The following is a 14,235-nucleotide window of genomic DNA, read 5'->3' as shown; positions in this document are numbered from 1 at the left end:
TGTTTGTTCAGTAAAAACCCAAACATTTGTTGAATTTATTTTATTTCCTCGCGTCGCACCTTAATGACGTCAGCGCGCGGTATTTTTCCCTTCGCGGTTTGTTCCTTCTCTCTCGCCATAGTAAGACACCCACATCCGCTTGTTCTGACCCACTGGAGGTAGCGTCACAGTGCTGTTAGCCAATCAGAGGTAACACGTTTAGATGTCATGAATATTAATGTAAGACCCGCCCCCACCCTCTACCCTTCCCCGCCTCCTGCTTCTCATTAGCAAAACGACGCACTGGGAAAAGCGCTGAAATGGGGCTTTCTCCCAGGAGGCTATATCTACGTGCCGAGGGTTCATTTCGAGAAAGGCTGCGGATATAACATCCGGAAACCTCCACGAGCCCGTTTAAAGCATCAACAAACCACCATGCCATGGGACCTTTAAGGCCTCATTAGAAACAGCTCATTATTAATGCAGTGTGCTGGTTGCTAAGCAACATATTGTTCGACAAATTATCACCTTTCGTTTTATTTTACCGCTGCTGTACAGATCCTGCCACATTACGTGCTAAAAGCTGTGTGTTCCACAACTCTCTCTCTCACACACACACACACACACACACACACTATTTAGTGTAAGCCATTATTCATGAGCCCGAGGTACAAATTAGACAAATCACAGAAGCACTGAAGATCGCGTTCGCTGTTGTTCTTCTGTTTCTCTTAATGAACTAAATGTGTGGGTTTTTTTTATTTATTTATTTTATTTATTATTTTTTTTTAATCACAAACAGAAAATGAGAAGCTCCTGAAGGCTGTGATCGTAGCCGGCTTGTACCCCAAAGTGGCCAAGATCTGCCCGAGCCACCACACCAAGAGACCCATGTAGGTGCACTGATGCTCTGTTATTTATATTTTGTTTGTTTGTTTGTTTAAAGCCTAGGTCACAACCGGACGTACGATTTTTTGGCCGTGCGATTTTTGGCGTTTCCCAAATCACTGCTTTTTTTTTGTTGTTGTTTATAGAGAAAGACGCACATTGGCCGTAAGTTTGTCTTGCAACCTGAAAAAAACGTAAGCGCCCGTAGAGTTTGTTTGACATGACAAAGAACCTCTGCGGCCGGTCTACGGCTCGAAAATCAGCACGTCACACGCGCGCCCTCCGTGCGTTTCTTGCACGTAGACCGGCCGTAGAAGCACGTACGGCTGGTTGTGACCGAGGCTTAAATCCTGATTGATGTACACACTTTTGACTTTTTGTTCACGAGGACGTGGTGCGGAAGCACTTCATGGTCATCTGAAGCAGGACGCCAGAGTCGATTCCACAGTATCTCCGTTTCCCAGAGCGTTAAAGGGGCAGTTAGTGTTTTCCTAGCGCCCCCTGCGGTCACTTCACCTCTCTGTAGAAGCAATAGGGAAAGGAACGAGCAGGAGGTAGTCCATTAAAGTGCACATCTTGGGTATATTTCGGAGCAAGATCAATGTAATTCTCTTATTTTATATTAAACTTTGGTCAAATATCTGTTGCATTTTGTGCAATTTTTTTTTTTTTACCTTGCACAATACCAGAAAAATTCAGTTGAAATCGAGCCATTTGAGGTGAATTGGTCCGCCTCTGAAAAAACTTTGCATTTGGATTTCCCGGCAAACATTGATTTTCGTGACGTCGCGTGCGGGACGCCTCCTTCTGAATCCTACGTCAGCGCTGGTTGGTTTATGAGAAAACGACCTGGTGGTTTTCTGCAAATTTCTTCAACGTTATCGCGTAATTATTAAAATGGTTAACAGATGTATCGTAGGAGGGTGTAGCAACACCAATCTTGATGGGATTAGTACTCATCGTTTCCCAAAAGACCGGACAATGAGAGAGAAATGGGAGCGCTTCGTACGAGGCACCCGGAAAAAGCCGAGGACCAAGCAGAGCCAAGAAAAATACCAAGAAAATCGGCAATTCACAAGTTTGCTGTTGCCAGGGTAAGAAATAAGAGAGACTGTACTCTAAATTAGCTGTTCCTGTGTTTGTGTGGTACACGGATAATGTTATTTATTGACACACACAAAAGTAAACAACATGAAAGTATTGGGCGATAATACACTTAACTTCACATGCATCAAGGGATCTGCGTGTCAGGGCTTGAGATCTTGGGACCTGTCAAGCACATTAAATGTACAGTGGTCATTTATTTATTGAGGAAAATGATCCAATATTATGTATCTGTGAGTGGCAAAAGTATGTGAACCTTTGCTTTCAGTATCTGGTGTGACCCCCTTGTGCAGCAATAACTGCAACTAAATGTTTCCGGTAACTGTTGATCAGTCCTGCACACCGGCTTGGAGGAATTTTAGCCCGTTCCTCCATACAGAACAGCTTCAACTCTGGGATGTTGGTGGGTTTCCTCACATGAACTGCTCACTTCAGGTCCTTCCACAACATTTCCATTGGATTAAGGTCAGGACTTTGATTTGGCCATTCCAAAACATTAACTTTATTCTTCTTTAACCATTCTTTGGTAGAACGACTTGTGTGCTTAGGGTCGTTGTCTTGCTGCATGACCCACCTTCTCTTGAGATTCCGTTCATGGACAGATGTCCTGACATTTTCCTTTAGAATTCGCTGGTATAATTCAGAATTCATTGTTCCATCAATGATGGCAAGCCGTTCTGGCCCGGATGCAGCAAAACGGGCCCAAACCATGATACTACCACCACCATGTTTCACAGATGGGATAAGGTTCTTATGCTGGAATGCAGTGTTTTCCTTTCTCCAAACATAACACTTCTCATTTAAACCAAAATTCTATTTTGGTCTCATCCGTCCACAAAACATTTTCCCAATAGCCTTCTGGCTTGTTTACGTGATCTTTAGCAAACTGCAGACGAGCAGCAATGTTCTTTTTGGAGAGCAGTGGCTTTCTCCTTGCAACCCTGCCATGCACAGCATTTTTGTTCAGTGTTCTCCTGATGGTGGACTCATGAACATTAACATTAGCCAATGTGAGAGAGGCCTTCAGTTGCTTAGAAGTTACCCTGGGGTCCTTTGTGACCTCGCCGACTATTACACGCCTTGCTCTTGGAGTGATCTTTGTTGGTCGCCCACTCCTGGGGAGGGTAACAATGGTCTTGAATTTCCTCCATTTGTACACAATCTGTCTGACTGTGGATTGGTGGAGTCCAAACTCTTTAGAGATGGTTTTATAACCTTTTCCAGCCTGATGAGCATCAGCAACGCTTTTTCTGAGGTCCTCAGAAATCTCCTTTGTTCGTGCCATGATACACTTCCACAAACATGTGTTGTGAAGATCAGACTTTGATAGATCCCTGTTCTTTAAATAAAACAGGGTGCCCACTCACACCTGATTGTCATCCCATTGATTGAAAACACCTGACTCTAATTTTACCTTCAAATTAACTGCTAATCCTAGAGAGTCACATACTTTTGCCACTCACAGATATGTAATATTGGATCATTTTCCTCAATAAATAAATGACCAAGTATAATATTTTTGTCTCATTTGTTTAACTGGGTTCTCTTTATCTACTTTTAGGACTTGTGTGAAAATCTGATGATGTTTTAGGTCATATTTATGCAGAAATATAGAAAATTCTAAAGAGTTCACAAACTTAAGCACCACTGTACTGTATATGCAACCGTGCTTAGCCGATTCCATGTGTGTAGCTTACGAAATCTTTCTCCGACAGTAGCCAGTACTCTTGTAAGTGAAGAAATATATCAATGCATAATAGTAATTAGAAAAAATATCATTGATGTAACAATAGACAGATAGATGAGCATTGATGCATGAATCCATGGGTTTAGCTCCTCAGGCGACAAGTCCATATTTCAATGCAAAATCGCTCGCTGCTAAACTTGGTCTACACAGGCTGTGCAGTGAAACCGTGCAAAGCTCGCGCAGCCTGCTGGCGCTTTCGCAGGTGACTTCACGAATCTGGCTCCAGACTCCCTTGGGATTTTTCCAGACGCGTTTTATTTTATTTTTTTCTGCTGTAGACAGACGGCCTTGTGCAAAATTACCCTTCTGGAGGAGTGTGTAAAGGGACATACTTTCATAAAAAAAATATATATATATTTTAGTGCTGTCAAGCGATTAAAATATTTAATCGCGATTAATGTCGCGACTGTCATCGTTAACTCGCGATTAATCGCAATTTAATCGCACATTTTTGTCACATGAAAAACCATTGTAATTCTCTTATCAGCATAAAAAAGTGAATGGGCTTGCTCACCGTTCGAACTACGGGGGTACTCGGGGGATCCGAGATCCCCTGAAACAGACATGAGATCCCTTGAAAACATGATTTGGGAAATGTTGGGGGTCTCTGAAATATTGGCAAAATGATGTTTATTGACATAGCAATCGTGTGTAACGGGAAGCATTTGCATATCCGAAGTGAGCGCGCGATGGAGATCCGCGCTCTGAGACAAGCGCAAGCACCCCCCCAAGGGAAAATAAGGGACCCCCCCGAAAATATCGGCATAGTTCGAACACTGGTTGTACCAATGTGTTTTTTTTATTGCAGAGCATAACGTCTTGTCACAGCCACTGCAAAGTGGGGCTGAAGCCGCCGATGGGAAAACGAAACCTAAGCCGAGCACCGTGGCTCTTCGGGGGAGGGCAGAGGACTCTGGCTGTGCGGGGCGTGGCATCATGTCACAGAGCGTTAATCTCGCGATAAAAAAATTATCGCCGTTAAAATTGAGTCAAGTTAACGCGTTAATAACGCGACATTTTTGACAGCACTAATATATATATATATATATATATATATATATATATATATATATATATATATAAAATGAAATTGGTCCAGAATATGCACTTTAAACCCTGAACTGCCGTTAATCATCAAATTAACTGTTTAAGACCTGTTTGTCTGTGGGTGAGAAAGCATGAAGCAGGACTGAGGAGCTGTGTTCCGTCTGGATGCGAGGTTCTTTTCTGGGCCAGAAAATTTTAAATAAAGCCCCATAACAGAAACTCTCCTCATGAATCGGGGGGAATGTTAGGTTTTTTTCCAAGGCATCACTGAACGTCCGTGACTATCCTAGATCTCGGACAGACCGCTTCTAAAAATGATGAAGTGCAACTTTAATGGGTGTATTTGAGAAACAAAAAGCGACATGTTAACACGTGTGTGTGTGTGTGTGTGTGTGTGTGTGTGTGTGTGAGAGAGAGAGAGAGCAAGCTGAGAGCAGCCCAGCAATTTGCACTCACTGTCTCTGGAGGTTTGGCTATTAATGTGAATCATACCGGTGTCCCCGGGGTTATTACTGTGATGCACAGCGTGTGTGTGTGTGTGTGTGTGTGTGTGTGTGTGTTCCCGCAGACCAGCAAAGGTGTACACTAAGGCTGACGGGAAGGTCTGCATCCATCCTAAATCTGTCAACTCAGAGGAGACACAGTTCCACTACACCTGGCTCATCTATCACTTGAAGATGAGAACTACCAGTGTGAGTGTGTATATACACACACACACACACACACACACACACACACACACAGTCTTTCTCTGGAACTTTAATGAACCCAAGGTTATCTAAAGTTGATGTTTTTCCTCCGTCTGCGTTGTGAGGCTTGGTTATTGAGGTTGAGGTTCTCGAGGCTGCAGCAGGTTTCTGAGAGCGACGTGGCTGCAGTTCAAGAAAAGCCCCATCTTTTATTCACAACCTGTCGGCTTTCAACTCCCCGACTCTCCACAGGCTGGGCTCAGATCAAAGCTCCTCTCCCAGGAGAAGAGCCCACCTCTCTCTCTCTCTCTCTCTCTCTCTCTCTCTCTCTCTCTTTGTGTCTGTCTTGTTCTCATGCTGTGTTGCATGGTGTGTCTTTCTCTCTGTCTCACGCCCTCTTTCAGTCTCTCTCTCACCCCTCTCTTTTCACCGCTCTTTCACCTCTCTCTCTCTCTGTCTCACTCCCTCTGTCTCTCTTTCACCTATTTCTCACTCCTCTCTTTTTTCTTTCACCGCTCTTTCATGTCTCTCTCCCTTTCTGTCTCTCTTTCACTCCCTCTCTCTCTGTGTGTCTCTGTCTTGTTCTCATGCTGTGTTGCATGATGTATGTCTTTCTGTCTCATGCCCTCTTTGTCTTTCTTTCACCTCTCTCTCTCTCTCGCTCCCCTTTCTGTCTCTCTTTCACCTCCCTCTCTCTCTCTCTCTCTCTCTCTCTCTCCCCTTTCTGTCTCTCTTTCACCCCCCCTCTGTCTGTCTGTCTTGTTTTCATGCTGTGTTGTATGATGTATGTCTTTCTCTCTGTCTCACGCCCTCTTTGTCTCTCTTTCACCTCTGTCTGATTTGGTCTCAGTCTCACTCCCTCTGTCTCTTTCTCAGCTCTCTCTCTCTTTTTCACCGCTCTTTCACCTCTCTTTCTCTCTCTCTCTCACCCCTCTCTTTCACTGCTCTTTCACCTCTCTCTCTCTCTCACCTGAGGACATCTTTCATTGGAAATTCACTGCTCTTTCACCTCTGTCTCTCTTTCACCTCTGTCTCACTCCCTCTGTCTATCTTTCACCTCTCTCTCACCCCTCTCTTTTTTTGTTTCACCTCTCTGTCTCTCTTTCACCTCTCTCCTCTGCTCTTTCACCTTTCTCTCTCTCTCTCTCTCACTCCCTCTGTCTCTTTCACCTCTCTCTCTGCTCTTTCACCTTTCTCTCTGTCTCTATCTCACCTCTCTCTCTCTCTCTCTCTCTCTCTCTGTGTCTGTCTTGTTCTCTTGCTGTGTTGCATGATGTCTCTCTCTCTCTCACTCGCTCTCTTTACTGCCTGAGGACATCTTTCATTGGAAATGATAATGCCTCCTGCACCTGGCACTTTTTTTTTTTAAGCCATCCAGCCAGGTCAGTTTTTGAGAGAGAGAGAGAGAGAGAGAGAGGGAGGGAGAGAGAGAGGGGCCAGGTCTGGATTTCTTTCAGCTTTAAGCTCAGAAATGGGGCTGGGAGAATGAACCCTGGACAGAACCCCGGGGGGGAGGGGACTTGAGTGCGAGTGAATTAGTGAGAGAGTGGTGACTGTGAGAGTCGGGGACAGGAGAGTGAAAAGTGATTTAGATGGCAGGAGAGAGAGGCAGGAAATGACAGCTGAGTGATTCCACAGGAGGGAGATATTAGAGGAATGAACTGCAGGGAAGGAAAAACGATAGGGAGGAAGGGAGAGAGAGAGAGATTGAAAGGGGGGGAGAGAGAGTGGTTTAGAGATGGGGAGCTGCGAGTACTCGGCCCGTGGCGGCGGGAGCTGTGAGTACTCGGCCCGTGGCGGCGGGAGCTGCGAGTACTCGGCCCGTGGTGGGTGAGACTGTGACGGAAGGCTGTTTGTTCAGACCCGGCGTTAGTGAGCCATCAGTACAGTGGGAGCAGGTTTTACAGAGAGGCCTAGATAACAGTCAGTGTGTCCATGAACATGTCTCACTCACCTGTCTGTCTCTCTGTCAAGCGTATGTGAGCATCAGGGTTTCCCACACTTGAAAGGGAAGGACTTGGACACAGGATTCCACTCTTCTTGTATTTTATTGGTTTTCAGTGGAACTGACGTTAGAATCAGAAGTAGAATCAGAGGTAGAATCAGAAGTAGAAGCTAGAAGCTTGGAGCTTGAAGCCGAAGTTAGAAGGTGAAAAACCTTTAAAGATACAAACATAAAATAAATGTATGAATAAATGCCTGTTTTTCTACAACAAAGCATGTATGAATAAATGCTTGTTTTTCTATAACAAAGCCCAAGTTAATTAGGCAACAATATATAAATATTTATGTATAAGGTAAATTAGGTATATTTTAACCATTTTTAATAATTCAGGTAATATGTTGCTGAACAAATATAAATGAACAGAAAACCAGTTTTAAACTAAGAACCATTTTAACCATTAGCCCTTTCACAGGCAGTTTGTTCACTTTAACTGAAGATATTTTGCTACACGCCACTGATAAAGAAAGTTTAAACCATTAAACCAATCACAGGTAAGGAACAAACATTTCTCATGCCCACGGATTACTGCGAGCGCAGCGTTTGCATATAAATAAGTTCAGTGGGTTTACCGGTAGCCTTTTTTGTCCTTTTTTCCCTGATGTGCTGTCAAGTTTGTGTTAGTAGCGAAGTTCTCTTTGCAACTGCTGCGCTGCTGCTTCATTACAAACTGAATGTCAATTCTGCCTAGCGTTCTAGAACGACCGCTGCCCTGCTATTGGCTGCCCTGCTAACTAGCGTTGTGATTGGCTGCCTGTTCAGCGCAGCGTGCGCGCGCTGGTAGCGCAGCGATTCAGCGTAGCAGGAAGTGGCGGAGGCAGCTGTCAATCATGTGAGCCTGCGTTCAGGCACTCCTTGTGGCAGGTCGCCGCAACACTCTCTGTCTGTCTTGAAGGTAATCAGACAGAAGCCACACCTTGTTAGCATGTTCGTGTAAACTTTGTTGAAAAATGGTGTTCGAGTTTCAGCTCTGACTGTTAGAGAGCCAGAACTAGAGGCTTCTTTCAAACATCTCGCAGAAAACTTCTCCACACACACACACACACACCCCTCTCTCTGTATCTAATCTGTCTCTGAAACTGAGAAAATGAAAGAGGCCCAAACCATGATTTGATCATGAGCTCTCTCTCATCTGTCTCTTTCATGTGTCTCTCTCACCCCTCTCTCTCTCCATCTCTCTCTCTCTTCACCTCTCTCTCTCCCTCTGTGTTTGTAGATCTTTCTGTATGACTGTACTGAGGTGTCTCCGTTCTCGCTCCTCTTCTTCGGTGGTGATATCTCCATCCAGAAGGACCAGGAGCAGGAGACCATCGCAGTGGACGAATGGATCGTCTTCCAGTCTCCCGCTCGCATCGCTCACCTGGTCAAGGTCAACACACACACAGACACACACGCACACAGAGCTCGGTTTAACAGCTCTCCTCTCTGCAGAAATGTACTTCTGGATTACAGAAATATTTGACCCGTGAAATCGCTTACAAATCAAAACGCGCGGAGCCGAGTATATAGGCGTCACTTCCTGTCGGAAACGTTTACTGCACACATCCTCCGGCAACATGACTATAAATCACATTTACACACGTGTGTTTGCACACATCAGTTTAATGCGGAGCAGCGGCGAGGTCCGTTAGATGTTGCTCTAGAAACGGCAACATATTAGAACGAGTGCATTAATATAAAGGTGTGTAAATGGAACGGCTATTTAAATAAAGAAACTTCTCTGGCTGGCACGGTATGTTCCTCGGCGCTGCTGCAGCACTTTATCGTCTAAAACTAACACAAAAAAAAAAAGTTCAGAAAAGTAAGCAGCATCGAGACGCCCGTGACGTTCAGTATTTGTCTTTCAGGTCACGCAAGCAGACGATCTGCACCATTAAAGCTGCAAACAGCGCGTCAGGAACACCTGCACTTAAGTGTGTGTGTGATCTGAAAGGCATTATCACACTGTAAATCCTGCAGCGTAATGCCACGTACGCACCAGACCCGGGCTCGTCTTGATTTACATCACCATTAGCATCTTAGCAATGGGAGTTTGGCTGCAATCCGAAACCACTGCGTCTGTTAGAGTGCAAACGAAACGCTGTCTTCGACATCGGCTTTGCGTTTCATTTTCAGGACCAGAAAAAATGCTAATGGAAGTTTTTACTGTATTTTTGACTTTTTTTTTTTTTTTTTTTGCTCATGATTAAATGCTTTCCCTTACATGTTTTATTCAGAGCTCCATTTCAATTTGACACACACAATAATTAAGATGAAAAAGAAAAAAAAAAACCCAGAAATCTGGAGTGTGTATAAGTATTTGCCCCCTTTCATATGAAACCCCTAAATAAGAGCTGGTCCAACCAATTCACTTCATAAATCACATAATTAGTTGATTAAGATCCACCTGTGTGCAATCAAAGTGTCACATGATCTGTCACATGATGTCTGTATAAATCAACCTGTTCTGGAAGGACCCTGACTCTGTTACACGACTAAGCAAGCAACATGAAAACCAAGGAGCCTCCAAACAGGTCAAAGCTGTGGAGAAGTATAGATCAGGGTTGGGTTATAAAAATATCCCAAACTTTGAATATCCCAGGGAGCACCATTAAATCCATTATAGCAAAATGGAAAGAATATGGCACCACTACAAACCTGACGAGAGAAGGCCGCCCACCAAAACTCACAGACCCAGCAAGGAGGGCATTAATCAGAGATGCAACAAAGACTCCAAAGAGAACACTGAAGGAGCTGCAAAGATCCACAGCGGAGATGGGAGGATCTGTCTGTAGGACCACTTTAAGTCGTACACTCCACAGAGTGGGCGGGGCTTTATGGAAGAGTGGCCAGAAAAAAAGTCACTGCTTAAGAAAACATGTTTGGAGTTTGCCCGACAGCGTGTGGCAGACTCCCCAAACACATGGAAGAAGATTCTCTGGTCAAATGAGACGAAAATTGATCTTTTTGGCCATCGTTGGAAACACCATGTGTGGGACAAACCCAACACCCTGAGAACACCATCCCTACAGCGAAGCATGGTGGTGGTAGCATCATGCTGTGGGGATATTTTCCATCTGCAGGGACAGGAAAGCTGGTCAGGACTGAAGGAAAGATGGATGGCACTAAATCCAGGGTGATTCTGGAGGAAAACCTGTTTGAGTCGGCCAGAGGTTTGAGACTGGGATGAAGGTTCACGTTCCAGCAGGACAATGACCCTAAACATGCTGCTAAAGCTACACTGGAGTGGTTTAAAGGGAAACATTTAAATGTCTTGGAATGGCGTAATCAAAGCCCAGACCTCAATCCAATTGAGAATCTGTGGCATAACTTGAAGATTGCTGTACACCAACGCAACCCATCTAACTTGAAGGAGTTGGAGCAGTTTTGCCTTGAGGAATGGGCAACAATCCCAGTGGCTAGATGTGCTAAGCTAATAGAGACACACCCCAAGAGACCTGCAGCTGTAATTGCAGCAAAAGGTGGCTCTATAAAGTATTGACTTTGGGGGGTGAATACCTATGCACACTCCAGATTTCTGTTTTTTCATCTTAATTATTGTTTGTGTTAGAATAAAAAAAATAACATTCATTACCTTGGTGAAGCATCTGCTGTGCAATAACATTCAGTACCTGGGGCAAGATTTCGACTTCTATTTCAGTTCTAAGTATTTTATTAGTGCAGTATTTAGTTGTGTATGTTATGTACATGGCCCGTGTCTTTTTTTTTTTTTCTACTTTTATTGCACTCGTCCATTTTTGTTCCTGTTTATTCCTGACTCTTTTTCTATCTGTGAGCTGCTGAAACATGTAAATCTCCCCACCGAGAAAATTTCTGAATAAATTTTTATCATATCAGTGCCAAAACATCGCTGTGCTTCAGGTTTCCAAGTCAAACTCGAACTGATTTCCTGCGCAGCAACATTAAACACTCCGACGAGCTCCGTTTCATTTTAGACCTTTCCACTGCCGTCATCGTGATTTGTTGTCCTGATCTGCGTTTTAAATCCAAAACTCTAAGCTTAGATTTAAAAATATTCAGTCAACTAAATGGTCCACAAATATTTCAGTTTGAAGGTTACATGTGGGGGTTTTCAAAGTCAAACACTCCTCAGTAGGTGTGTAAAGATATACAATAATAACTCATGATACAAATTTATGACGATTCGAACCGATGAAATAAAAACATTAATTGCGATTTATTATTATTATTATTATTATTATTATTATTATCAGGGTGCATAATCTTTGTTAGTCCCAGCTGTAATTGTGTTGTTTCAACAGCAGAGGGCGCTAAATAATAACGTAAGATAGTGGGAACGCATGTGACTTCATTCTAAGTGGAAGTAACACAGCTTTAATGCTACGAAAATATTTTTTTAAAAAATCAAAAACGAGAAAGAGCTGTCGTGCGATTGACTGTACAAACAAATTTAAGAAAAATCTGAAAAGAGAGAAGTAAATATTCATAAAAGTTTATTAAGAAGAAAAGGTTTATTTGTTAATGTGTTTTATGTTTAATGAAAGGAATATTTAGGTTGATAAAGAACAAAAGAAAAAGTTGCTTTTTAAAATGATTATTTTTTAATTTTTTTTTGTAATAGTTTTCTTGATTTAATTTTTTAATTTTTCCAAAAAATATCATTGTGAAAATTGAATCGTCAATTGGTGAATCGCCAGTAAAGGAAACCCGGTTAGTGTTTGTACTCAGTAACTCTGTCGAATAAAACACAAGGCCATTTATTTTTCATAATTGGGTTCTTAAACATTTTTGGAACAACTATAGCAACTTGGTGGTGAAAATAAATCGCTGTCTTGATGCATTTTCTTATTTTTTAGGCAAGGAAAATGAAATGTCAGAGGAAAAATTAAAAATAAAATTCACGTCAGCTCAAATAGATTTATTGAATGTGTAGTTCATACTATTTTTTTTAAACTGGATTTTTTTAATATAAATAAATGTTTTCGTTTATATCTTCCAGATGTAGCCAAAACGTTACAAAAACAACTGTATGGGTCTGTCTCAGAAACTGGGTACTGTGGGGGTACCCCACTAAATATACTGTCAATAAACTATACGGTTTTGAATGGTGATGTTGGTTTTAATTTGAAATAAAATGATGAAAGAAGTAATACAGATAAAACTAAATCTTTGATGTGAATACTCTATTCAGAATTTGGCAAAAATTCTGTAAATTTGTGGAAAAATGGCGGCTTGATCTGGGACATGATAAATGGTCGACTACATCGCATTCCCTTAAAAAGGTTGTAGTCCACTGAAAAGTCTACAGTTATCACTAATTGTATTTTAAGTTGTAACTTTATACGCCTAAGGATTGGTGCGCTCACAGAATAATCATAACCGTAATAAAGCATCATGCAAAATATTTGATCACCGTCGTAACTCCATTTTCCGCAAACCCGAAACCAATACGATCGTGTGTTTTGATCTAAACGGAAAGCCTCAGGGTCGAGGTCACTACCTCACCAAAAGTAGTAACTTAAAATCACTACGCCATATAAAAATGTAGTTATAAATCTGCGATTTTGTTTTTTAAAACGAAAGCTGAAAGTTAGGTATAGAATATGTTTCTTACAGAATATGTTACGATGGTAGCTGGGCTTGTATGAATTTCTGAGCTATAAAATGAGTTGTGGTCTATTTTTTACCGTAGCGTGTTATTTGTGTGCGGGGAAGGACACGCATTAACAATTTGCATGTGTAGAATGGAATTTTCCACTCCAGCAGTTAGAAGTTGATCGTGCTTCCATTTGCGGTCTCTCTGTTACGCGGGTGATCAGTTCGGACGTTATCACTGAAAAGGTGAGTTTTGACGGTTTTATTTTCACATACGTCTCATTTGGGACATATGTGCTGCTCGCTTCTGCAACCTTTTTAAGGGAACGCGATGCAGTCGACCATTTATCATGTCCCAGATCAAGCCGCCATTTTTCCACAAATTTGCAGAATTTTTGCCAAATTCTGAATAGAGTATTCACATCAAAGATTTAGTTTTATCTGTATTATTTCTTTCATCATTTTATTTCAAATTAAAACCAACATCACCATTCAAAACCGTATATTTTATTGACTGAGTATATTTAGTGGGGGACCCCCACAGTACCCAGTTTCTGAGACAGACCCATATACACACACGCACAAATAAAATAAACAGTCCATGACAAGAAAATTTAGTCCATGCACGACGTGTTAAGCCATCTTTCCAGGAAACTACCACAACATTGCTGCGTGTCCATTCATTATCCCATGTGATGTTCAGTGTCCACAGGTAGTCTTCCAGTAAACAGACCCCTGTATTGCACCCAGTCCACCTCATTTCCGTGACAGACCCCAAGAACAGGCCACAGTGATCAGTGTATGCACATACCTTTTAGCTACCATGTAAAGAATATACAAGCGGATACAAGCGGCTGAAATGAGTTTCCTTCGCAGGGTGGCTGGGCGCTCCCTTAGAGATGGGGTGAGAAGCACAGTCACTCGGGAGGAGCTCGGAGTAGAGCCGCTGCTCCTCCACATCGAGAGGAACCAGCTGAGGTGGCTCGGGCATCTTTCTCGGATGCCTCCTGGACGCCTCCCTGGGGAGGTGTTCCAGGCATGTCCCCCTGGGAGGAGGCCCCGGGGAAGACCCAGGACACGCTGGAGGGACTATGTCTCTCGGCTGGCCTGGGAACGCCTCGGTGTTCTTCCCGAGGAGCTGGCCGAGGTGTCTGGGGAAAGGGAAGTTTGGGCTTCCATGCTTAGACTGCTGCCTCCGCGACCCGGTCCCGGATAAGCGGAAG

At 43.0% G+C, this 14,235-nt stretch overlaps 1 protein-coding gene across 1 annotated transcript in view; it reads left to right on the top strand.

The window, feature by feature from the left end:
* dhx36 (DEAH (Asp-Glu-Ala-His) box polypeptide 36) overlaps positions 1-14,235 on the top strand; it is a 153,954-nt gene that overhangs the window by 129,869 nt on the left and 9,850 nt on the right. Inside the window, exons 22-24 of the mRNA XM_060924172.1 lie at positions 782-872; positions 5,334-5,457; positions 8,673-8,825. Of these exons, the coding sequence (XP_060780155.1) occupies positions 782-872; positions 5,334-5,457; positions 8,673-8,825 (368 nt within the window). The remainder of the gene's footprint in view (positions 1-781; positions 873-5,333; positions 5,458-8,672; positions 8,826-14,235) is intronic.

This window comes from Neoarius graeffei, chromosome 6, assembly GCF_027579695.1.
Source record: "Neoarius graeffei isolate fNeoGra1 chromosome 6, fNeoGra1.pri, whole genome shotgun sequence".
In the NCBI taxonomy this organism is placed as follows: domain Eukaryota; kingdom Metazoa; phylum Chordata; class Actinopteri; order Siluriformes; family Ariidae; genus Neoarius; species Neoarius graeffei.
The sequence above is the reverse complement of the archived record's forward strand: the minus strand, read 5'-3'. Positions and strand labels throughout refer to the sequence as shown.